At 34.6% G+C, this 27,790-nt stretch overlaps 1 protein-coding gene across 2 annotated transcripts in view; it reads left to right on the forward strand.

Moving 5' to 3' along the window:
- Positions 1-27,790, forward strand: part of LOC149921227 (ADAMTS-like protein 4) — a 226,621-nt gene that overhangs the window by 131,546 nt on the left and 67,285 nt on the right. The window contains exon 1 of one of the 2 annotated variants that reach the window (XM_090162572.1): positions 27,513-27,701. The exons of the other annotated variant lie outside the window; for it this stretch is intronic. Coding sequence (XP_090018698.1) covers positions 27,676-27,701 — 26 coding nt within the window. The 5' untranslated portion in view covers positions 27,513-27,675. Of the gene's footprint in view, positions 1-27,512; positions 27,702-27,790 lie in introns of those variants that run through there. 2 annotated transcript variants of the gene reach the window in all.

Consider the following 27,790-nt stretch of genomic DNA (forward strand, 5'->3'; position numbering starts at 1 on the left):
TCTAGCCCCTGACGACATACTAAATCGGACAGCAAAATGAATATTACTTCCATTTCTCAATTATAAATTGAGGAAGCAAAAGGGGGGGGGGGGGGCACCAAAATTAACTTGGGCTTAGGGCTCCATAAAGTCTTAATCCGGCCCTGGGTGGCAGGACTTAGTTATGACGTATGCTTACGACGCTACGAGCAAGCGCCTAATTGCAAATACCGCATTTTTCCCTCGCACCGAAACTAGGCGCAACTGCTCGGGCCTCCCCAATGACGATCTTGTTTTGTTTCCTCTTTGCATTGCGAGGTTCTTTCTTATGTAGGCGCGATAGTGGTGTAACGAGACAACGTAGCGGACCTATTGTTTCTCTTAGTCTTGATTCTAAATTATAGCGTTTTTTCCATCATTTTTCACCAGTCCCCACTTTAAGCGATTAAATTGTTTTTGTGTGTGTCTATGGGGGTATTTTATGTGTTAAATGTAAGTTGTACCGATTCTCCGCGCCTGTAATTATAGTTCTTAAAACATGAGTTATTACGGAAAATACTCGAGGCTAAGACGCGAAATAATTCGCGAAGCAAATCGCCCTTTTTAAGAGACATTTCTTAAGCCTAGCTCGCGTAGACGTAGACGACGTTAGGCTTAGCGAATGCCTATTAATAGCCAGATAGTCCGAACGTATTGCTCGATATACGTGTCGTTCCGAAGCTCTTAATTCGCCCCACCGTGACGAAATGAAAATGTTTCGGGTCCTTTTTATTGATATCCACAATTTCGCCTTATATCACTTTGAATTTTTCCCTCCGTTTTTAATGATTTTTTGTATTTTCGGGCGAGTCAATGTACTTGCAATTGGGGCTTTGAAACGTGAATTGAATGTTTTCAGATGCTTCACGCCATTTTGGTGGTCCGCCTGGATTTTAACGTTATTGCGATTTGCGAGTTAGAAAAAAAGTTTTTAAATTGTACATCTAAGTTATTTTTGGCTGGAACTGATAAATTAAAAACTTTAAAACTACTATATTTATTTTACAGAAAGTTTTAACACAATGTATACTTTTTAATATTAAAATATTTTAAAATCTATTGTTGTTTCGGCTTATTCAGGGCGTTGTCAGGGTTACCCTGAAGATGACCTGAAATTTTAAAATTTTAAACCTTCTGAAACGTAAATACCATATTTTTTAAACCTTTCAATTTGTAACTTTTGTTTAACAGAAGTTTTAGGTGCTAGTTATACGTTCAAAACAAGCCGTAACAGACGGTTTTTCGAATTAGTTCATATTCCCTTTAAGTGGTCATTCGTGAAAATCATCCAGTTGGTTAGAACAAAAGATTTTTTGCTATTCTTATCAATAAAAGTAGATGGAAAACTACTTTACCAGAATTTAAAAATATTTCGAAAATAGGTCTGGGAAATTAACAAAATATTGTTTGTTGAGGTTAATGGTAATAGTTAGTGTAAGGAGCTGTTGGCTCGAGTGGCATGCAGGGCTTGCAACCACCCTCCTACGCATTGTAACCCGGCCACTTGAATTAAAGGCTTTAAAAGTCGCTTGATGACTTAGGCCTAAGGTGGTATTAGCCTAGCTGATTATATCATCTTATCTTACCCTTTACCTAAAATATAAAGGCTTAATATCGTTAACATGTTGAGCCAATATGTAAAGAAGGCTTAGTAACGTATAAAATATAAAAATATTGCGTTAAAAATCTTACGAAAGGCTTATAATATTCGAACTTAGTTACAAACTTAATACTATGTGGGAAATTCCATTAAATTAGTTTGAAATTTCACCGTAAATTTAATATTAACCTTCGACCTCAAATATCTCGGGTCAAATCTTGTCCAATAGTTGATAAAATAAATCTTTCACAAAAGCTGCGCTCGCTTCGTTATAATAATGGTTTGCTCGCGTTTATGGGTTGAAATGAGGGCGTGTCCGTGTGATGGGCGGAGCCTCGGCTCGTACTACACGCCACGAGTGGTCAAATACATATTGTAATATTCTCAGTGATGTAAATGGTTTTCTAGCTGGTAATAGTATATACTCATTCGTATAAATGTAACTCGTAATTTGAGTCATTAATTTTTAATATTTCGGATAAATATCGTTTAAAATGCCGGGGACCAGATGGTGTTGCGGTACGTTTTCGTAGATTTAATTCGCGAGTCGCTTAAGTATGTAAGGTCCGTCCCATTTACTAAATTGCAGTCTATAAGTCGTCAATTAAAAACGTGTAAGCATTCTGCGTCATTACGGCGAAATTCGAGTTTCTCTATTTCTCGTTGCTTTAATGCGCTGTGTTATTATCGTGGCTTACCATATGTTTAAACTGGTCCGAAATGACGCGTTAAGACGATGTTTGCTCAAAACTAATGATAGAATTTTTCCTATTTGATTATATAATTTAGCTATGTACCTATATTCTACGTGGCGAATTTTATACCATCATTGCGTTAATTTTTGGGCTGGGAACGTGCTTTGATATTTGAAGGATAAATTACGCTTAAGTATTCTGGATACGAATTAGTTTGAATTTCGTGTTCTTATGCTCGATCATAGCTTCAAATGATTTTGATGTTGAAGTACCCACTAATTATAGTAATTGGTTTTAATATGTTAATTTCACCAATTTTTAAATACAGATTTATGTTTAAAGGCACCGTCCAATTGCAGGGTTGAACAGTGTGACAAAAATTGTGGGGTTGAACAGTGTGACAAAAATTGTGGGGTTGAACAGTGTGACAAACATTGTGGGGTTGAACAGTGTGACAAAAATTGTGGGGTTGAACAGTGTGACAAAAATTGTGGGGTTGAACAGTGTGACAAAAATTGTGGGGTTGAACAGTGTGTCAAAAATTGTGGGGTTGAACAGTATGACAAAAATTGTGGGGTTGAACAGTGTGACAAAAATTGTGGGGTTGAACAGTGTGTCAAAAATTGTGGGGTTGAACAGTGTGACAAACATTGTGGGGTTGAACAGTGTGACAAAAATTGTGGGGTTGAACAGTGTGACAAAAATTGTGGGGTTGAACAGTGTGACAAAAATTGTGGGGTTGAACAGTGTGACAAAAATTGTGGGGTTGAACAGTGTGACAAACATTGTGGGGTTGAACAGTGTGACAAAAATTGTGGGGTTGAACAGTGTGACAAAAATTGTGGGGTTGAACAGTGTGACAAAAATTGTGGGGTTGAGCAGTGTGTCAAAAATTGTGGGGTTGAACAGTGTGTCAAAAATTGTGGGGTTGAACAGTATGACAAAAATTGTGGGGTTGAACAGTGTGACAAAAATTGTGGGGTTGAACAGTGTGACAAAAATTGTGGGGTTGAACAGTGTGACAAAAATTGTGGGGTTGAACAGTGTGACAAAAATTGTGGGGTTGAACAGTGTGACAAAAATTGTGGGGTTGAACAGTGTGACAAAAATTGTGGGGTTGAACAGTGTGACAAAAATTGTGGGGTTGAACAGTGTGACAAAAATTGTGGGGTTGAACAGTGTGACAAAAATTGTGGGGTTGAACAGTGTGACAAAAATTGTGGGGTTGAACAGTGTGACAAAAATTGTGGGGTTGAACAGTGTGACAAAAATTGTGGGGTTGAACAGTGTGACAAAAATTGTGGGGTTGAACAGTGTGACAAAAATTGTGGGGTTGAACAGTGTGACAAAAATTGTGGGGTTGAACAGTGTGACAAAAATTGTGGGGTTGAACAGTGTGACAAAAATTGTGGGGTTGAACAGTGTGACAAAAATTGTGGGGTTGAACAGTGTGACAAAAATTGTGGGGTTGAACAGTGTGACAAAAATTGTGGGGTTGAACAGTGTGACAAAAATTGTGGGGTTGAACAGTGTGACAAAAATTGTGGGGTTGAACAGTGTGACAAAAATTGTGGGGTTGAACAGTGTGACAAAAATTGTGGGGTTGAACAGTGTGACAAAAATTGTGGGGTTGAACAGTGTGACAAAAATTGTGGGGTTGAACAGTGTGACAAAAATTGTGGGGTTGAACAGTGTGACAAAAATTGTGGGGTTGAACAGTGTGACAAAAATTGTGGGGTTGAACAGTGTGACAAAAATTGTGGGGTTGAACAGTGTGACAAAAATTGTGGGGTTGAACAGTGTGACAAACATTGTGGGGTTGAACAGTGTGACAAAAATTGTGGGGTTGAACAGTGTGACAAAAATTGTGGGGTTGAACAGTGTGACAAAAATTGTGGGGTTGAGCAGTGTGTCAAAAATTGTGGGGTTGAACAGTGTGTCAAAAATTGTGGGGTTGAACAGTATGACAAAAATTGTGGGGTTGAACAGTGTGACAAAAATTGTGGGGTTGAACAGTGTGACAAAAATTGTGGGGTTGAACAGTGTGACAAAAATTGTGGGGTTGAACAGTGTGACAAAAATTGTGGGGTTGAACAGTGTGACAAAAATTGTGGGGTTGAACAGTGTGACAAAAATTGTGGGGTTGAACAGTGTGACAAAAATTGTGGGGTTGAACAGTGTGACAAAAATTGTGGGGTTGAACAGTGTGACAAAAATTGTGGGGTTGAACAGTGTGACAAAAATTGTGGGGTTGAACAGTGTGACAAAAATTGTGGGGTTGAACAGTGTGTCAAAAATTGTGGGGTTGAACAGTGTGTCAAAAATTGTGGGGTTGAACAGTATGACAAAAATTGTGGGGTTGAACCAAATTAGAAGATTGGGTGTTGAAAGAATTGACTAATATTTTGGGTTCAACAAAATTGCAAATTTGGTCGTTGTGAATTAGTTAATCAAAAAATGTTGGGTTAAACCAGTTAACCAAAAACTTTTCCGGTTGAGCCAAATGAGAAAAATTGTCCGGTGGAACCCAATGAGAAAAATTGTCCGGTTGAACCAAATTGGAGAAATTGTCCGGTGGAACCCAATGAGAAAAATTGTCCGGTTGAACCAAATGAGTGAAATTGTCCGATTGAACCAAATGAGAAAAACTGTCCGGTTGAACCAAATGAGAAAAACTGTCCGGTTGAACCAAATGAGAAAAATTGTCCGATTGAACCAAATGAGAAAAATTATCCGGTTGAACAAAGCTCTTATAGAATAAATTCATACCATTAAATTGGAATATACGATAGATCGGTTTGCTCTGAATCAAACTTGCAATCAGCCAGTATCCGGGTTTCAGAAAGGCTTTTCAATCAACTTAAATTTATCATCATCGCGCATTCATCAGGGCGCCAACTAGCGGTGAAGGTCGTTATTAAAGAATTCATTTTTATTTTGAACAAGTAACCAGAACAATTAACATTTTCGTTGCTAATCCAAAGAGTAATTCCGTTGGAATTCTCAAAAGAGTGGAAGCCCGTACCCGGCTCGACGAACAGCGCCATTCCAACAAAGAATAATTACAAAATGAAATCCGATCATCTTGAAACCGAATATTTTTGTTATTCTCATAAAATGAGCAATTTAAATATTTCCTTTATTACGAATGTAGGAGTTCTTTCGTAACTTAATCTTACCGGAATCTCTAGGCAGCCAAAAAAAACTCATTCTTTAAAAAATAACTAAGGCTAAACTGCATTTGGCTTAAAAAAATGTTAAATATTTTAATTGCCGGACTGACTTGTTTAAAATTCATCGAAGGTAGTTTTTATAAGTTGATTCCGAAAGTCAGTGGATGGAAATTCCTTTCCCACTTTCTTGTGAAGACTCACTTCCCCTACGTCATCATGTCGTTTATTTGTCGGGGTCTTCCAATTGACGTTATGACGTAGGGGAAGTTAGTTTTCACAAGATAGAGTGAACATAATTTTGAACTTAAACGCGTTGTTATTCAAATTTATTATCCACAATATTGATCTTGCTGCCAGGAGGGTCGAATTATTAAAACGTTTCTTTGTCCGTTTACACCGTAAGCTGTTCTCGAATTAGGTTACAGTGGCGTAGCTAGAAATTCGATCAGAAGGGGGCTTAAGAGTGGGTGAAACACCTTCGCGATCATGGAGACTTAGATTCCAACATCGAAGTTACGTACTTCGTGACTTCTTGACCTTTAAAAATTTGAATACGCGTAGTTTTGAGAGACGTTATCGGCAGAATGCGAACTAGTGAATGGTGGAGAACAGAGCGACACGTGGTTTATGTAGAATTTAATCGCCAGGGAACGCTACAATCGCGTAATGAACCCTACAATCCGTTCTTTAGTTTCGCTCACGCCACATTTCACGGCGTGTTATAACGCTAAATGTGTATCCGTGCAAAGGACAGATATTCGCGCGAAACGGGAAAATTCTTTTATTCTCAGCCTTTGTGTAGGCTGCATTTAATAGTTTCTCAATTAGTTCTGGCTGATTTTTTACGATTTGGGAAAATCTCCCAATTTGCCAGTGCTTTTTGATACGGCTCAAAACGTTCGTTTTTCTAAGCACTTATGTTTTCATTTCTTCCGCGAACACTTTTGTCAGGCAATATTTTGGCAAATATTGCCGAAGGCTTAGAGCAATAGTTTTTACAATATTTCCGACGTTGTAGAGCAAAGTTTTGGCCAATATTTCGCAGGTTTTAGAGCAATGTTTTTCCAGTATTTCGCAGGTTTTAGAGCAATGTTTTTTCCAGTATTTCGCAGGTTTTAGAGCAATGTTTTGGCCAATATTGCGAAAGTTTTAGAGATGTTTTTCCAATAATGCGGATGTTTTAGAGACGGTTATCCGATATTTCGCAGGTCTTAGAGCAGTTTTTTCTAATATTGCTGGTTTTAAACCACTATTTTGGACAATATTGATGAGGTTTTAGATCAATATTTTGGACAATATTGCTGACGTTTTAGACCAATATTTTGGACAATATTGCTGACGTTTTAGAACAATATTTTGGACAATATTGCTGACGTTTTAGAACAATATTTTGGACAATATTGCTGACGTTTTAGAACAATATTTTGGACAATATTGATGACGTTTTAGACCAATATTTTAGAAATATTGCTGACGTTTTAGACCAATATTTTGGACAATATTGCTGACGTTTTAGACCACAATATTTTGGACAATATTGCTGACGTTTAAGACCACAATATTTTGGACAATATTGCTGACGTTTTAGAACAATATTTTGGACAATATTGCTGAAGTTTAAGACCAATATAGTCTCAGTATGGTCAGTATAATTATAAATAGTCTTGGTTTACAAATGGCCCAAAGAGTAAAAATTATTCGTCAGAGCATATTACGGGCTTACCCAACTTGTAATTGATATTTGCGGGCCATTGGTCTAGCCGATCTTAGTTTGTTTCCTTAGTGAGATTAATGTTGGTAAGAGTAATTTGTGGCTTCGTCTTTGAAGTTCGTCGGGCCGCGCGGCTGTTGTTTCAGAAGCTGGAAAAATATTTTTGACTCCTACTCGATTTTACTGTCGAGTGCTCGTCCCTGATCTTAATTATTACGGAGATTAAGCCCGCAACAATAAATGGCCTACGGAGGACGCGTACAGTGGGTCAATTTCATTAAAGGAACCCTATTATTTGACTAATATTTCGACGCTCAACACTTATCCAAACATTTTCAACATTTTATATAAATTTCGCCTTAAAAGCAAAAATGTGGGGTTTATTAGGCTCAGCCTACAAGTTCTCCCTACGCGTTTCAATCTTTGGGGGCTAATCTCCCTATTAGTCGCGTGTGGTTGTGGGCTGACGGACGCTTGCAAAATGACAACTTTATTATCAAATTATACGGTCTCATGGGAAATTTAAATTCTTGTCTCCCACATGAATTTGCGATACGCTATCTTGGAATTCATTTTTAAAGTATAATGAAATTTATTGTTCCCAATTGAGGTTACGTTGACGCGTGGAATATTCTGAATCATCCAAAATGTGTTATCTGACCGGACGAGGTCGTTCGTAAAAGGGTTTATTGTTTTTATTAATAAAATTATCGAAATTTTCCCAATCAGGGAATTTTTTTAAAACGATTGATTTTTTTTATTTCTTTAAACTAGGAATAAATATTTAATGTTTTTAAATAGGTGTTTCTATAAAATACGGGAGGTCACGTGTAAATGTTTTTTTCTACGGCACTAGCTAAAGTTATTGAAGATTGAGAGCGCGCGCTCGAGTCGATAAAGATTTTGAAGTCGATGTGCGAAAGGCGCGTGCCAATAAAGCACTAAAAAGCTTAAGCTCGTGACGCGGGAAAAAAACATTTTATACATGTAATTTTTTTATTGATTTATTTTATAGAAACACCTATTATTTTTCGCCGCTATTTTTAATAGAAATGTTTTAAGGGAGTCATCTTGAATCCTGCAAAAAAACATGCTATTTTAGTTTCAACTTGACTTACGTTAATTACATTTTGTGAAGTACATTTCAATTTTGGTTGTACAAAAAAGATTAAAAAACTGCTCATACAATTTTAAAGTTGTAAATTTTTTATCACTAATTAAAAGCGTTGCGTAATGCTATTTTTTATCATTTACATTGAACTAAGGAAGCGATTAATACAATTAATTATTGTTTTCGGTTTAAAAAAGACCATTCGTCTTAAATCTAGTTGATAACTGTTATTAATTTTTTCTAAATGCTTTTAAACTTTAAAGATATTTCAACTATCTGACGTGACCGAGATTACTAGATTTTGGTGCCAATCGGTGCAACATTTGGTGTATTTTTGGGGTAACACCCCATAGGTTTTGGGCACCATAACACCGTGAATAAAGTGTAGAAGTATTTAAATATTTTTACTCCGGGTCACTCAATTGCCAAATAGGTTCTAAAACGGCCCCATATTCCAAAATACACAAAATGGTCAATGTTCAAAAAAATGTCAAAACAATATTTAAAAGTAATTACAAAATCAAGTAATATTCTGAAGAAACTCTGAAATTCTCCTAAAAATATCAAAACCGTACAATATTCCAAAAAAACAACTGCCTAAACAGTACAATAATTCAAAAATCTAAGCGCCAAAACTATTAAATATTCTGAAATAATGTTCAAACTGTAAGATATTCCGAAAATAGTCATAAACTGTAAAATATTCCGAAAAATAGTCAAACTGTAAAATATTCCAAAGATTTTTAAAATTAAAATATTACGAAAAAATGCCAATCTATAGAATTATTCCGAATAAACCACCAAACCAGACCGTACAATAATCTTAAAAATAAACTCAATATTCCAAAAAATTTATATCCTAAGAAAAGCGCTTTTTCAGTCGGGGGAAAAAAAACTCATTTTCACAAATGCCAAATACTTTGAAGTGAATTCGATCAGTGAGTCGAAATTTTCCCACAGAAATTGTGAATTATTCAAAAGATTTAAAACGAAAACTAGCGGATTTATCCCGACCACTTTCTCACATTAAGTACGCGATTTTTGTCACCTGACGCGACGGGAGACATCTGCGGGACACTTCCGAGGCGGGCAGGCAGGGGGCGCTCCTATCTGCGAAAACGCGTTTCACCCACCGACAAATTAGGCCTAAAGCTGATGTTTCCGAGGCGAAATATTTTGTTTCGGCTTATGTTAAAAAGTATCGCGAACGCAAATTCGGAGTGGCGTGCAACAACATTTATTATTTAAGAAACTGAGGTACATCCGAAATTTCGCTGTCTTAAAGCAATAAAGCACTAAAAGTAAAAATTGATGTTTTATTGAATTGCGATTAAAGGGAATATAACATTATTTTTGTCGCTTGCCTGTGGAGGAAATCCCAAATTTTTTTAGGGTTTGCCATAAAGACAACGTTCGAGGTTACATTCCCTTTAAGAATTTTACAGGTTACATTCCCTTTGAGAATTTTACAGGTTACATTCCCTTTGAGAATTTTACAGGTTACATTCCCTTTGAGAATTTTACAGGTTACATTCCCTTTGAGAATTTTACAGGTTACATTATCTTTGAGAATTGGAAGTTACATTCCCTTTAAGGATTGGAAGTTACATTCCCTTTAAGGATTGGAAGTTACATTCCCTTTAAGGATTGGAAGTTACATTCCCTTTAAGAATTGGAAGTTGCATTCCCGTTAAGAATTGGAAGTTGCATTCCCTTTAAGAATTGGAAGTTGCATTCCCTTTAAGAATTGGAAGTTGCATTCCCTTTAAGAATTGGAAGTTGCATTCCCTTTAAGAATTGGAAGTTGCATTCCCTTTAAGAATTGGAAGTTGCATTCCCTTTAAGAATTGGAAGTTGCATTCCCTTTAAGTAAGATAGCGGACGAATACAATTCTGACCAATCAGACGCTTTACCCCCCTTTTTTTGCTACAGTAGTTCTTTTTATAAAGTAACGTGGCCTTCTTGTTTAAATGTGGCTCTTACGTCACAGTCTCTTACTTTTACAAGTCTACGAGCGCTCGCTACCCTCGCCAGAGGAGTATAGGTTTTTTTAGCGCGCGTGCAAATCGCTCGTGCGAAGAATATACTAATAAAGCTGGGTCTTGTGACGTAAGAGCAACATTTTAACAAGCTGGGCAAGACTACTTTTTATTTTAAAAAGATTCTACCCTACACTCACTGATAATCTATTTCGTTAAAATTATATTTTGTGGTGTGGCCTATTTTCGTTTCCAGGGTAACGAGATTATGTCGGTCATTGCATTAACACGCCTTCGTCTATCACGTGATTATTCCCTCGTGATCTCTGACGTAGAAGAATGTTGTGTTTTAAGGCGGGGCCTAGCTTTGACGTATGCCTACGACGCTGCGAGCGTGGGAATCTGAAATGACGTCACTGCCCATACATTGACTACCCCAATTTAAAATATAAGTAATACTCCTTTTAATTAGTCTTTTCAGTTTAGCGGCCAGAGCTGATTGCGTCTGCTTAGTAGACGCTTTACGTTGCGACGACAGTGTGAGAAATAAGGCACTATCACAGGCCAATCGCCAGTTTTAAAATTAAATGCTTGGGGTGTTAGTGGCCCTGGTGACCACTTAATTAATTCAAAGTTTTTCCCCTTCAAGATTTATAGAACTTTCTTAATTTAACACTCCACAATTTTGAAATACCCATAATAACTAACCTACTAAGCCTATGCCCTAGCACATATTGTCAAGAGTAGATAATTTCACCATAAATTATGAAAGTCTGATTTTGAAGGTTAAAATTGGTAAGTGGCCAGTGGCCAGTTTTTTAATTAAACTACCTAGGCTCTACTGGCCACAGGTCCAGTTTCAAAAATTCCTTATTTCTCAGCTTGTGCGACGAATTTCTCACGTTGACCGCTACGTGGCTCTAACAAGGAGAGTACCCGAGGTGTTTATTGCCGATTTTGTTCAAAGTCGGGCGTAATGTAGACCTATATGAAATATGAAATTTCCCAAAAGGAAACGTTGCACTACCCATTCGATTTGCTATGGCAACCGAAAATGTTTTTGACCACTTACAACCAAAATAAGATTTTTCCCTTATTTTACCCAAAATTTGTTACAAATTTACCCTAAAAATGTTTCAATTTACCCAAACTTGATGAAATTTACCTAAATGTGGTCCAAATTACCCATTTCGTGATTTTCAAAAATTTTATAAAATTTTCGTGAAACCGAGAAATTCCCATGCTTTTTTAAATGGAGATTTTATTGTTTTAAGTGATCAAAAACATTTTCGGTTGCTATAGCAAAACGAATGGGTAGTGCAACGTCTCCTTTTTGGGAAATTTCATCTCTCATATAGGTCTACATTACGCCAGACTTTGAACAAAATCGGCAATAAACACCTCGGGTACTCTCCTTGTAAGTAAACAGAAAAGGCTAATTGCTTCGATCCATTTTATGGGAAGTCTGTATATTGGGTCAAAATTGTAGTTATGACGTTATTGCTTTAAGCCAGTCGGTGTTTCGTATTATTGTTATTATTATTATTCTCTAAGCCTCGGTGGCGACGAGCTAATTTCAATACCGTTTTCACCGATGGATGGTTTTGGAAGCCGCGCGAGGAAATTTCCCTCTAACCGTGTATGAATTCAGGAGGGAAATCTTGTTACCTCAGGTTCTGCTTGTCCGCAGTCTTCTCGAGAGCCTCAAAATGAAAGGGAAAAAAGGCAAAAGTTTGACGGGAAACTAAAGTAGAAAAGTCAACCGACCAACTTCGATAAAAGTTGCCAACCTTTGCCCTCTTATCCTCAGTTTTCTTAGAGTCAAAAGCTTCTTGATAATAATGGCAAACATTTGAATCAACCCATGTCCTCCATCTAGTGTCGAAAATCGTTATTATTCCAAAGCTACGTAACCACATCTGGGTGATTGACAAGGCCAATCGGTTGGAGTGGTTATTGTTTTCAACGCAAAGAAGAAAAATTTGTTGCTAATTTTACCGTATTAAATTTGAAACGGATAATCTGAAATATTTACTATAGTGCCATCTTTCCGAGGGGCAGGTCACTTCCTTGATTAACGACGCACCCCTCAAAAGATTAAATCCGGTTTAATCATGAGTATTTTGATTAAATTCAATTTAAACACGTTTAAGTTGATTAAATCCAATTTAAACACGGTTAAGTTGATTAAATCACGTTTAATCATGATTAGAATGTTTAAATCTGATTTAATAATGATTAAATGATTAAATCTGATTAAAATGATTAAATCTGTTTAAAATGATTAAATCTGATTAAAATGATTAAATCTGTTTAAAATGATTAAATCCTGATTAAAAAATATATATCGTGATTAGTATGATTAAATCGTACTTTAGTTTGGATTTTAATGATAGATTATCGATTCGACCGATTATATTGATTAAATCATGATTAAAATGATTAAATCCTGATTAAAAAGATTAGATCATGATTAGAATGATTAAATGTCGTTTAAATGATGAAATCCTGATTAAAAATATTATGTCATGATTAGAATAATTAAATCTCGTTTCAATCGTGATTAGATTTTCTAATCTTGATTAGATTTTTTAATCTTGATTACCCTGATTTAATCACGATTACCCTGATTTAATCATTTTACGCACCCAAAATGTTACCTGCCCCTCGCATCTTTCCACAAAACCTTTCTTAAAAAATACGTATTTATGTTATTTTTACCTTAACATCTGTTTAAAAGGCACTTAAATTTAAACCCCATCTACTTAATTACATTAAAACCCTTTGAAACCCATTTAGGTTGGCTAGAACTTAAAGGGAGCGTGAGCCTAATATTTATTCAACGAATTAACATTTCTGCCACTAGGTTTGGTAGAAGCAAGAGTGAATTGACGTTAAGCTAAAAAAAGTGTAACGGGTGTTAGCTAAAAAAGGTGTAACGGGTGTTAGCAGGTGTTTTTTATTTAGTTCGTACTAACTATAAATAAAAAAGCTCGATTAATAAGGGCCTAACAAACCGGAAGTATTGTTTTCAACATGGCGGTGCTTCCTGTTACAATCTTATAGAAGTAAACTAATGAAAATTAACTTTAAAGATATGTTGTATTCTAAGCCTTAAAAACAAATACTGGACAAATAAGCTCTTAGCAAAGCGGAAGTATTGTTTTCAATATGGCGGTGCTTCCTGTTACAATCTAATAAAAATAAACTAATTAAAATTAACTTTAAAGTTATGTTGTATTCTAAGCCTTAAAAGCAAATACTGGACAAATAAGCTCCTAGCAAACCGGAAATATGGTATTCAATATGGCGGAGCTTCCGGCTACCATCTTAAATAAATAAAAGTAGACCTCAAACTAAAGAAATATAAACTTTAAATTTTCGTATTCTAATTAAGGCACCAACAAAGCGTAAGAAGAAAATAAAAGTGGACTGAACCTTTCCAAAACTCGAGTTTAATATCTGAGAAAGCGTAGATAGTCGAGAGTTTCAAAGGCCCATTTGAATTTAAAACCCTGTTGTCTCAGGGATGATTAAGTTGGCCGTAACGGTGCGCCGCCGCTAAATATGCTCCCAGTAGAGGATAACTTTCCAACTAATTAATATGCAACCACAAACGGCATTACATTTCTGAATGTAATTGACCTGGATTCGGGAGATCGTTTCCTTACAGCCTAAATATCGTATCTCAATCGTCTTGCTTTTTAGAGAACTGGACGAAGGTTCTTATTGCGTATGAAGTTTGAACACTAGGAATTTATTATTTCAATCAGGTGAGGGTAAAACCTACACAGATAATAGTTACAATTTTAAAGCAAAAATATCGTAGCATGAACCTACACTAATTTTTCTTCTTCGTTTTCTTATAATTTATAATTTTCGAAATTTTTATTACTGTTTTTTGGTAAGAATTTTTGCAAAGTTAAAAGTTATATCAAAAGTCTGAATTGCAAAAGTATTTAGTTAGATTTAAAAAAAAATGTTTTCTTTGAGAGTTTGGAAGTTCCAAATGACCCTTATTTTATTTTCATCGGGGGGGGGGTCACACTCTTTACCCCTTTCCCCCTAATTCCTCACTGTTACGCACAATTTGGGGACATTTTTATGAACAAGACACCAAATATTTAAATCTCATAATTTTAAATAAGTCTTGGTTTACGATTAGCCACAAAATAAATAGAAATTTTAGCGCATTAATTTTGCATATCATTATTTGAAGGAATTTCAAATAATGTTTCTCGCCTTTTTTTTTGTAAAAATAACTTAAATTGCAGGATATTCACCACATTAGGTCTTTATTAATTAATTATTTATTTATTAAAGTAAGCACTTAATTGACGTTGATGTTGGTTAAAATATTTTCAAAGGCAAAGTGTCCGAATTTCAATATTTATTGAAAGAAAGGACGCTTTGGCTTAGTTATAAATAGTTAATTTTCCGGAAAAATAAAAAGCCGAAAAGTTTCCAGAAACTTTTGTTCAAATCTGAAAAATTAAAAATTGAAACGTAAAAAAATTGAAAACCCTTAAAAAGTAATTTATGTTTTTATCGATATAAAATGTCTAAAAACAGTAAACATACTACAAAACATAAATAGTGTTACATTGTTAATCGGTTTAAACTAGTCTAGAGGTTTAGTTTTACTTTTAGATTCGAAAGAATGAGGCGAAAATGCCGCTTATATTAAATTTGCAAACAAAATATTAGACTTATCATGGAATGAAAGTCTAAGGCCTCGGTCATTTTCCGGAAAATTTTCAGACTTACAACACTAGTTATAAATGAAATTTTTTTACTTAATTGAAATATTGGAAAAATAAGCTCCTAACCAACCGGAAATATGGTATTCAATATGGCGGTGCTTCCTGCTACAATCTTATAAAAGTAAACTAATGAAAATTAACTTAAAGGTTATGTTGTATTCTAAGCCTTAAAAACAAATACTGGACCAATAAGCTCCTAGCAAACCGGAAATATGGTATTCAATATGGCGGAGCTTCCGGCTATCATCTTAAATAAATAAAAGTATAACTCAAACTAAAGAAATATAAACTTTAAAGTTTCGTATTCTTATTAAGGCACCAACAAAACTCGAGTTTAATATCTGAGAAAGCGTAGATAGTAACTTATTGTTACGAGTTGGAACATCAATGCTTCACATTCCGAAGTTTCTATTGCTGAACCTCTTTCACGGTTATTATAGGATTTATAGCTACATTAATTTTAAATAATTATCTAAAATAAATCATTTTCTCTAGAAAATCGAATGTTAATCCACTATTTTGACAGAACTCAGACTTACAATATTTTAGCTCCGGGTTCGCGAGAGACGGTTCACTGGCGTTGTTGCTAGAGTTCTAGTAATTATGCATTAAAGAATGGCTGGCGATTAGACGTCGTGGCTAAGACGTCTTGTTTCTTCAACCTCTCGAAGCCCTCTCGATCTGCCCGTTCATTCCCAACTGACTCCGGCCAAACGAGCCTTAATTAGCTCTGACAGTCCGCGAGAAATCGCCTTTCGGGCTGAGCATTGACAGGATTAGAACTTTTGATTTTTCATTCGTTATTAATGTTTCCCTGTTACCGCTACCAAAGGCAGGGATTTTCTCGATTCCGTCTGAAATAAAGTTAGGTATATTAAAGCTCATTTTGTGTCAAAGGGTTAGTACTAGTGTTGGGCCCAAACCGATATGAAATCGGTATCGGTCACCGATATCGCGATTTTCCCGATTAATCGATTCGCGTCGAAAATACAGATTTTACCCGATTATAAAAAAAAACTTCCGATACCGATTTTACCCGATTTTTTCCCGATTATTTAAAACCGATTTTGAAATTGAAAGTATAATTTCAATTTTAAATGTAGTGAGGTAAATAACTAAATATTAAAAATTTAAATTATTATGTTTTTTTTTCTAAATTCGATCAGCTATTCTTCATTTTATTTAGACCATTGGCAATGGGTAAAAAATCGATATCGGTGGAAATCGGTAAAAAATCGGTATCGGTGAAAATCGGTAAAAAATCGGGAAAATCGGTATCGGTACCGATTTGCTATATCGGTAAAAAAATCGGTATCGGTATCGGTTGAAATGTGAAATCGGTATCGGTATCGGAATCGGTTAAATTACGATATCGGTCAACCCTAGTTAGCATATTCATACAAATATTTTACAACATTAAATTTAAATTCAAAGTAACACTGTAACGAGCGCGTTCAAGTCCCACAGAATCGTATGAAATATTTTGGTTGAATTTCCGGTAGCTCCTCCCCTTTCGTCACGTGACTCTGCCATTCCTCGCTGGCTCGCCCCATGGACTAATTAAATTAACACAGGGACACCCCGTTCCCGAATATGTGCTTCGTGCGATTGTTAAATGCGCGCTCTGGTGGTGTAGTTAAGAACCAACGGAAAACTAGGGTCAAACGGGGATGAGAAAAGGGGGGGTGTGAACATATAGCTAATCCATGTGGCTGCCATGTTGTTGTGGCGCGTTAAGTTTCGTTTTTCGGATTTCTATTGGCTAGAATTGTCCTTCTTATTTTGAAGTAAATAGAAAATTAATTTTTCTTCATTAACGTATGAAACGATGTTCATTTCTCCACTTAAGTGTATACCAAGGCTTAATAAACTGCCTTTTTATCGCTATCAGTTTCAGAATTTATCTATTGTAATATTGATTTTATTTTGTAGATGATGACATGATGATGATTTACGTTTTAGGGAATGGTATAAAAAAACTCAACTAAAGCTGTATCTTGAATCACTTTTACACGATTTACATACAGAGTTTTTAATTTTTCTCAATGAAAATATTATCTAATGCTAACAAACTATGGAATTTGAAAAATAATTTCAAAATGACAGGGAAAAGTCCAGGAATTTGAAAATGATTACAAATTGACAGGGAAAAGTCCAGGAATTTGAAAATAAATTCCAAAATGACAGGGAAAATTCCAGGAATTTGAAAATTATTCCAAAATGTCAGGGAAAAGTCCAGGAATTTGAAAATTATTCCAAAATGTCAGGGAAAAGTCCAGGAATTTGAAAATTATTCCAAAATGTCAGGGAAAAGTCCAGGAATTTGAAAATTATTCCAAAATGTCAGGGAAAAGTCCAGGAATTTGAAAATTATTCCAAAATGTCAGGGAAAAGTCCAGGAATTTGAAAATTATCCCAAAATGTCAGGGAAAAGTCCAGGAATTTGAAAATTATCCCAAAATTTCAGGGAAACAAGGAATTTGAAAAGGGTCCCAAAAAGTAAGGGAATTTTAAAATGACCCCAAAAAATCAGGCAAATAAATTTTGTAAGAAAATATTTTCCAAGATTTTCTACCTCAAACCATTCATTTATTCTACAAAAATGCACAGGGAAAATTTGGAAATTTGGTCAGGGAAAACCTGGAAATGTCAGGGAACTTCATTCCGGAAATTTTGTCAAACCCTGTAATACTTTCTAGGGCAATGTTTGATTTCAAAAGTATATTATGTCTTGGCGGTCTTGTTACATAATGATAAACAAGCACTTTTTAAATTTCAAAATTATTAATAGCGTAGTTTTCGTTTGAAATATATGGATTCGCGAATGGAATGCAACTTAACATCAATCGAAATGAGGTCTTTTTGGATTATACAAAAAATGACAAATCAGTCGGTGACTGGGGCGTACACGCGGGCCGTTTCTGTATAACAATTTGTGGGTCGTGTCGCTATTTAAGAAATAGATAAATCGGTACAAGCAAAATCAGGCTCTACTTGTAGCCAAATACACATGTTTGGATCAAGGCTTCCTCCCGCTGAGTGAAGCTTACGCCCCGCCAGATCCCCGGATTTCTCATTGTGCGCTTCAGAACCGATGTAGATTTTTCATCTTTTTTCGTCCGCTTCGAAAGTAAAGCCCAACCAGTTTTCAACCGTCGCGGTTCAGAAAGCCCCGGGTTCCCGCAACTTTTTGACCTATCCATATTTTAGTCTCACCCTGCAGTCATTTTAAGATCCGTTATTGAATTGACTCTGATGGTGTTGTGGTCGAGACCTTTGACAGGGTTCATACAGTCCGAAAAACTTAAAAACCTGGAAATATTCAATTTTCGGTTTGATCTCAGTTTGTGGCACTGGGTGGAAACTCGGAACAACTCCCCGCTGGTTTAAGGGGTTTTCCCCCCGAGTTCTTCAGTTTCCCCTTCCATAAAAACTTGTTTAGGTTAACGGTAATAGTTAGTGTAGTGAGCTTTTGCCACGCGTGGCACGAAGGGCTTGCCACCACCCTCCTACGCGTTGTAACCCGGCCACCTGAATTAATGGCTTTAGAAGTCGCTTGATGACTTAGGCCTAAGGTGTTGCCTTGGGTATTAGCCTAGCTGATAATTATTATTATTATATCAGGGAAATTAAAATATTTTAGTAAAAATCAGGGAAATTTTTGAAGGTTCAGAAAGTTGGCCCTATAAGGAATAGAAATTTATATCAATACGTTTTTTTATTAAAGATTTTATTTCATTTCTTGGGTATTAGCCTAGCTGATTATTATTATTATTATTATTATTATTATATTGAACCAATTTAACTTAAATGTGACAATCATGAAATGAGTTACTCTGTAAATATTAGTTTTATTTTATCTCGCACCTGAATAAATCAGGGAAATATTCGTGGGAAAACCTGGATATATCGGGTTGCTAATAGCTGTATGAATACAGTTTGAGTTCATCCGCGTTTCTTTAAATTTATCATTTAAAAAATAAGCATGTACGTAGTTATTTTATTTGAGCAACTGTTTTAAGTGTGTAATGTAGGCTTGCAATCCTATACCTTAGAAATGTGCGCCACCTAGCATCAGAAAAGATAAATGTTTCGTATTATTTTATTAGTTATTTCTACACATTTTAAATATAAATAAATTGTGAGATCCTTGAAATTAATATTCCGTTTTAAAAGATGGACCTGACTTTAAATCTATCGCTGCGCCATCTTTCGTTTGTAATCGAACATTTGAGGTGTCGCTGTGGAAGCTAATATTTGTGATTCAAATAAAAACTTATATCTATAGACCCGTTTCCATTTGTCAAGGGAGAAGATCCTTTCACAGGGGTAATGCCATTAAAGGAAGATTTTAAAATATCCTTAACAGATGGCGCCAGCAATCCAAAAACTATAATATTTAAATTATATCACAACTACGAAAAATTAATGGTTTTTTTTTGTGTTGAAATAGGCGAAACAATAAAGTCCAGGGGGGGGGCTGAAAATATCGTAGACACGCGACTTTGTGGAGAGCTGCAACGCCATCTATCCGAAGAAATACGAACTGTTATTAATTTTTATTTTGCTAATCGCGGTTTAAATTTTGATCGATTCATCTAAATTATCGTTTTAATATTATTATTATTATTATTATTATTATTATTATTTAAAACATCTTGTAATGGAAAGGTGTAAGTTATTAACTGTCTGCAGTACCTGGAAGGAATAATTTTTTTTCTTTTCCGTCGCACGGCCAACTATGAGCACGAGTTACCGAATCGAAGTTGGCTGTGATATGGTAGCCACGTGATTTTCCCATTTTAACAAGTTGGTTAAAACCAAATTTATTTCATAGTTTCGGCTATTGTATATAGTTTTTAAATAAAATATCACTTAAAATTATATTCAAAATATTTTTCTGTAATAAATCCAAGTATTTCTGACAAGAAGTGTTAAATGTAGAAATGAAAGAATTGAAATCGAACCTCGATGAGAGCTTGGTTCCCCTTTAAACTATTCTTGACTCGGTCTGTTTTAGTTTAGCTGGAACTGATTGACCCTAGTTACGTTAGAAACCAATCATATTAGCGTACAATTTGGTTCCTACTCCATTTTAACGGAATAAATATAAATTTTTATAATGCGAAACTCCAACGATGTACGTGGCCATCTTGTTACCATCAAAGATTGTCTTTCTACGTCAGGGAATTTCATTCGACGTCTACGGACAAGGCCTAACTTCTTACTCTCCGGGAGGGGTGGGGGGTCGTTTTGTGTGGTGACAAACGCGATCAGATACTCGATGCATCATATTATCCACGCTACGTTATCCATCTATGGTCCGGCTAAAGCCGCCTGGTGCTGGTGGTATTTGTTATCAAGATAGCGCAGCGAAAGGGAAAAAAAATGCGATTTATTTTGGCGGACATTTTCGTCTGGTTTTTTCAACGTCGCTGGCCGGATTTCGATGTCCAATTTTTTCGAGTTAAATATTTTTCAAGTATGAGAAAAATTAATGGATTGATCGCGAAACTAATGCGTTCTTGGCTTTTGGAGATAAGATACGACCCTACGTCGCGAATCCCGTGTAAAAATGGGGCCCTGTTAGGGTTCATTAAGTGTCACCGATAGACCCGGATTAAGCCGATTCTTTTTAATGTTGTTTTAACAAGAATTCGATTAACGCCACTGAGAATGCTCCACTCTATCTCTTAAGTTGTAAGATGAAATATTACTGATACTTCGATCTTACGCTAACGAGGAGACTACCCGAGGTGATAATCACCGATTTGGTTGAAACTAGGTGGGTATGTAGACCTTATAGTAACATGAAATTTCACCAAGGGAAAAGTTGCAATGGGCATTAGTATTGCCATGGCAACCGAAAATGTTTTTGACAACACGGTATGTGAAAAATGTAAAAAAAAATTAAAATTTCAAAACCAAAAAAAAATAGATCAAAATTGACAAATGAAATTAATTTTGTGATATTTTGATGATTTTTGGTCAATTTGGTCAAAATATGTAAAAATTGATCAGATTGTTATTTTCAATGGGAATATATACATACTGTGTTGTCAAAGCATTTTCGGTTGCCATGGCAAAACTAATGCCAATTGCAAATTTTCCCTTGGTGAAATTTCATGTTACTATAAGGTCTACATACCCACCTAGTTTCAACCAAATCGGTGATTATCACCTCGGGTAGTCTGCTCATAAGTAGACCCTTCTATTTGTAATCAATAAAATAAAAGTTAAGTCAATAATTAATCAGATAGCGATTAAACATCAGCTATTTAATAAATTGAACGGAAATTATATTTAAATTGGACTGGTTTTTCGCGCGAGCTTCATTTATATCTAGGGCTGAGAAGTTTCATGTGATTAGTTCCGCGATCATAAGACATGAAAAAGAAATTTCTCAACTTAATCCAGATTTTTTGGTCTTCTCCATTTTTAAATGTTTATTGCTTTTTTAAAAGGAGTGCATATTTTGAATTCTACAACAAAAATTCTTACAAATATTGTAATTATTAGCTGAAAGTTTCAAAATTCGCCTAATACATTTAAAAATATTTATTTTTATATTTAAGTATTGTCTGAAAATTTTAAAATTCACCTATTACATTTAAAAATATATATTTTTATATTTTAAGTATTGTCTGAAATTTTTAAAATTAACCTAATACATTTAAAAATATAAATTTTTAATACGTACATTTGATCCAAATCTCTTCAATTTATTCAGTATGTTGTTAATAATTTATGCCTTAATAGGATAAAATTTTATAAGTTGTTTGCATTCTGGGTTATTCCAGTGTACCCTTAACCCTTTATGAATTACGTGACTTTATGTCCTATGAATTTGTATCCTTTTAATCCATAATAACAACAAAAAAAATTGAACAATCACTTGAACGAATACTACGAAAGCATAGGGCTAAATTATTTTTGGTTTTGATAATAATTAGTGTATTTATATTTAAATGTGGCAGTTTGGTTTGTCGTAACAATCAAATAAAACAATATCTTAACGCGAATGACTACATATGATGATAATGAGAATATTTTAATGTTGTTCTCAATCCTCTTAATGATGTAACAGTAGGCTCCTATTTCCCCCAACAATCAAATCAAATCTCATTGGTTGCTTAAAAGCTCGTGCCGGGGGAAATTTTCGACCGCGTATCGTTGCAACATTCTCCCAGAGCATAAATAAATCTTTTATTGCTAAAGGCTAATATCCGTGAAATTGCTAAGCTCTTATTTATTTAGGCAGATTGCATTGGGCTCCCTTCTGCAAACCGAATTATGGAAACATTATTTATGTATTGACAGCGCTTCCAACTTAGCTGGACGGAATCGGCTGGAGAGTGTTGTGAAAGGTGTGTTAAAAAACGCACTCCATACAAGGGGGAAGTTGAATTTCCTATTGAAATAGTTAATATGGTGCAATATAGCGTGCCAACAATTTATTCATTATTCAATAAGTATTATCAGAAGCCTATAATATATATTCATAAAGAGAGACTTGAGGTGTACAAATCAGCAGTGAAATCATTTGAAATCCCGTTTAAATATAGTAGCTTTAATAACTTAAATGAATTAAATATTGAAATCTGAAATCAGATGTACAAAATCTCTAACATTGGAATGATTGGATAGCCCTCGATTCATACGCGAGCAGTAGCGGAGAAAACATTTGAAAAATGCAGACGATTCTTTACATTTTACATGATTTTAGCTCGTAGAAGTCCCATAGGATTTTGCTGGGCATTTTAAATTTTGGGACTCGCTTCGCTTTGATTGAGCTTGGTTATTTCTACATAATAAAGGTAATAAATGTTAAAACTATTTGCTATCATAAATATACATACTAATGAATAATTTTCTCAATACGCTTTGAAAAACCCTAAGCCTTGCCCGCCTTTCGCGTTTAAAGTTTTAAACCCAGGATGATCTATACCTACGTTTCAGGTTTGCCAACCGACGTTTTGGAGAGCAAACTACTTTTTCGCTACAAAGACTAGATTCGCTAGTCCTAGGCCGCGTTAATTCCTTCTTTGCTCCGTGTCGAAAACAAGCCGTTTCAAAAGTTTTACGTTGGTGGTATAGCGAGTTAGAGGCTCCTCTTATTATAGGCTTCTGGTATTATTATTATTTATAAGTATAAAATAATTTCATTCTTGGCGTTCATTATAATTTTAAACTCGCTTTTAAGTGGAAGAAGCCATTATGAAAATATGGTTTATCGCGAATTTACTGACAATTAGTGTTATTTTTTTTATTTAATATGGGAAATGTTTGAAAGTCATTTTGTAGTCTGTTACGCCCGAATTTTCACGGTTGCTTATGCCAAAACCAACATTGTTGTTTTTCTGTCGGCTAGTCAGTTGCCAAAATATGTTTGAGAAGAATTAATTAAACTACGTACACTTTTAAAAGTCTCTATATTCTGTTTCACGCGTTTTGTCTTAAACTTGTGGCAATCGCTCTGGCTTTTTAAAAGCCAATAAATAAGTAAATAATGTTTCAGCAACGTATTCTTCAAAACTTACAACGGTTCGGTTCAAGCGCTATACTTAGACTGTGCGGCAACGTTAGGATGAAATATTATTTTTCTCTTAAAATCATAGACTTGAGGTTTTCAAGGAAAATTAGACATTTTCTGTTCAGTTTTATACCATTTTTTGTCCAAGGAAAAATTACTAGAAAAATTCAAACAAAGGCTTAACAGAAGCGCATTGTGAACAAAATCAAATAAATAATGAGACGTAACAAATGACAACAAAATTAGGTACATGTAGATTTGCAAATACTGCCAAAATATTGGACTTTTAAATAAATTTTATTATCAATTTAGAAAAATGTCATTTCGAATTTTGTTTGGTTGAATATTTATTACGAAATATAATATCAAATAAAGACAATATAAATTAGCTGTACAAATTATCCCAAAAATCAAGGAAAGGAAAAATTTAACTATATTCCTACAAATTAGTACGTTTAAAAGATCTATAAAAATGTATGTTTAAAAGTATGATAGGTATTGCCTAGTTTTTTATAGCACTGATTGTAGTTTTCGATTTGGTCATAACATCTAAATTCCTACAGTCATCATAGAGTTATGTCTCCCTTTTCAATATGCAAGTGCGAAAATTTGGCCAGATTATCAATATGTATGTAGATATGTTTGCGAAACCCTTAAAACAAATCATTGCTTACCTTGAAATAGCGATGTATCATTGTTTTAATATTCTATTCTAAATATTGTTATGCACTCTCTCGCCTTTTTGACTAGCCATTTAAAAAATACCTAATCTAAGGTTCTACTGCCAAACACAGGGGCGCACCTAGGATTTTTTCAGTTACTAATATAGATGTCCCTTTGTAGCCCTTACTAATGTTTTACTGCACCTTCGCATTACAGTGAAATAGAGCCGCGATGTTAAAGATGCAAAACGTCGTTCAAAAATACATCTAAAAACGCGGAAAATACCAATCTTAGTTGCAAATTGTAACTAGAACCCAAAATTTTAAATTGTCTTGTAAGTCGGAAAATTTTCCTGAAAATGACCGAGGCCTTTTTTCCGGAAAATGTTCCGTATTTTTCCGAAAAAAAATAAAAGTTTTAATTCTTTGATTAGTCTAGTATTGTTAGCAAATTTAAATAAAGCGGCACTTACTAATTAACAACACTAATTTTAGACTTTATTTGATTTTTCGGGGGGAAGGTTAACCCCCAAACTGCCCCCTGGGTGCGCCACTGGCCAATCAACAATGATAGCAATATTGCCGGTAATTAAAAAATAAAAAAATAATGATTTGTACAAAATGGCGCCACCAAAATGTTTTTTACAAACCATTTTGTATTTTTTGGTCTTCGCTCTGGGTGAGACTCCGCAGATGGCCCCTTCGAAACCCTTAAATTGAAAAAACTGATCAGATAAATATTGCGGCGATAGGGAAACGGATCCTTAGTCAATCAAGCGAATTGACCGAACATTCTTTCCATTGTTTCGAATCCCGTAAACCGGATATCCGTTTTAGCCGCTCGCGCGACATTCTGTACTTTCTCTCTCTTCAGTGGCGGTCTTTAAAAATTGTTGCGGACGAAAGGCAGTCGCCTATTACGCAACTAGCTGAGTCGGCCCTTTTGCCGACACCCACCTTACTCTGTCTTAACTCTTTCTGGTGACGGGATTACCCGACATCACCTTCGTAAGAAAGGAGTTCAGATTCGTCTATGGCGTAGGCTTAGACCGTTATCCGCCTTTATCAATGGTGTCAAGTAACTGAGTACGCAATTTATAGCTTTGGGTGCTGAATTTGTAATAAAAATCCGTGTAACTGTTCGCTTGAGTGACACGAGGCATTCTCCAAGGCGCCTGATTTTGAAGGGGAAATTGTTGTAACTCGCAAAAAGCTTATTCATACGAGCTAATTTATTTTTTACCCAACGTTGATTGTTAGCTAACTTGCTACGTGTACAAAGGACAACCAAAATTAACACTCGTCTGTAATCCCGTAACTTACGAGTTAGTTCGAGCAAATTATAGAATAGAAAATAATTTAAAAAACCATCCAATTTAGTTTCTTTGGTTTTATCATAGCATCGGTGATATACGATTCGACCTGATTCATAGTTCCTAGAAGACTACCTTATTATTGATTCTGTGGCTGGATTTCCAAAATAAATTACCTCACTTTTTGCCATCTTTCATATTTTTTGGATTTAGTACAGCCCAAACAATAATATTGCCTTCGTGTACCCAGCCGTACTATTAAAAACGAAAAAGGTACCAAAATACTATTATTTCATACCCGTAAACAGAAAAGCTACCGAAACCTAATATTATCGATTTTTGAAAGAGGGTGGGTACACGACGGCCAAATTGATGTGTGGACTCTACTAAAACAAAAAATAATGAAAAATGTGGAGAAAACTTGGTCTATATTGTTAGCTCGTCTAAAAAAGGAATTTATTTTAATTGTATTACGACTGAAAACAACGAAACCGCAAATGCGACAATTTTGAAGTTACGACATTCTCCATCCAATATTCAGCCTACTCTGCATTTCTAAAGGCTACGCGTGCTAAACTGAAGCAAGTTGAAATTGTCGCTCGTTACTTACCATTTGATCCATTGTAGTACAACGCTGACTTTACCGTCTCGTTTTCTTTATCCACACTGACAAGTAAGGTCATACTTTGTAAGGAACTCCTCTGTATGAAAGAAACGTTATTTCAAGTAGAGAATCCACCCTCAAGTCAAATCTTCTTTTCATTCATTTTAAGTTTTTCTTCGACGTAATTTTCTTGGCGCTCCTCTGCAGACATTTTTTTTAAATCTTTTTTAGTGTTTTTTTTTCTTCATACGAAACCATTTCGATAGTACTATAGTTTTAATCTAAATTTAACCTTAAGGGGGGTTAAAATGAACAATTATTTAAAATCAGTCCGTACTCAACGTTTTAGAGGTTAAACAAAGCCCTTTAGAATTTGCAACTTCTGGTTGCTTTGATAACGTTGCCATCTTAGATTGACGAAACGTTTGCAAAGCACAATGAATGCCTAGACTAACTCGTTTAAAATTTAGGGTGCTTAATTTCTATTTAATATTGCCGCTGGATGCTTATTTCTAAAATCTAGAAAATGAATTGTTGAATTGGGTGTTTCATTTCTAAAATAATTTTCAAAAAATCTAGAAAAAAATTATTAAATTAGGAGTTCAATTTCTAAAATTATTTTAAAAAATCTATAAAATTAATTATTAAATTAAGAGTAATTTCTAAAATTATTTTTTAAAAATCTAGAAAATGAATTATTGAACTTGGTGTTAAATTTCTAAAATAATTTTCAAAAAATCTAAAAATAAATTATTGAATTAAGAATAATTTCTAAAATAATTTAAAAAATGTAGAAAATAATTTATTGAATTAGGAGTTCAATTTCTAAAATAATTTTAAAAAATCTAGAAAGTAAATTATGGAATTAAGTGTTTAATTTCTAAAATAATAAAAAATCAAGAAAATAATTTATTGAATAAGGTGTATAATTACTAAAATAATAAAAAATCAAGAAAATAATTTATTGAATTAGGTGTTTAATTTCTAAAATAATAAAAAATCAAGAAAATAATTTATTGAATTAGGTGTTTAATTTCTAAAACAATTTAAAAAAATCTAGATTTAAATTAATGATATTTGTAAAAATATCACTTATCAGCCAATCCGACCACCCAGTAATACCATTTTTGTCGTAACCATTAATGGCATTAAATGTTTTTAGGCCAAGACTAATATATTATTTTTGACATAAACAAAATAAAATGATACATTGAAAAATTCTCAACGATTAGATAAAATAATTGTGTACACTTTATCTATCGTACATAAAACAGAACTTTATTGTCAAAAATGATAGGCACTTGTTTTTTTATAATAGCCGAAAATTATTAGAACAGCGTGGCTTCCGTGTTTGCTTGATATCTTTATACTAAACAAATGCCCCGCTTGCGAGCTTCGCCGTTATTATTTTCTTATCGTCGCGATTTTGTGTCATCCTGATTATGAAAAACTGGATTTTATTATTACGGCCGATTTGCTGCCTTTAAAAACGTCCTTTTTCGCGAATACTGCATGTCTTTTGAGACGACAAAGTTGAGGTATGTATCGTTTCAAATGACTAATTTATGTACGGAAATGAGGTTAAACCTACACCTCAACCAAGTACGAATGGTTATTATTATATCAA

The sequence above is a fragment of the Leiobunum rupestre genome, chromosome 11 (assembly GCF_980474605.1).
Source record: "Leiobunum rupestre chromosome 11, qqLeiRupe1.1.hap1, whole genome shotgun sequence".
NCBI classification, from domain to species: domain Eukaryota; kingdom Metazoa; phylum Arthropoda; class Arachnida; order Opiliones; family Sclerosomatidae; genus Leiobunum; species Leiobunum rupestre.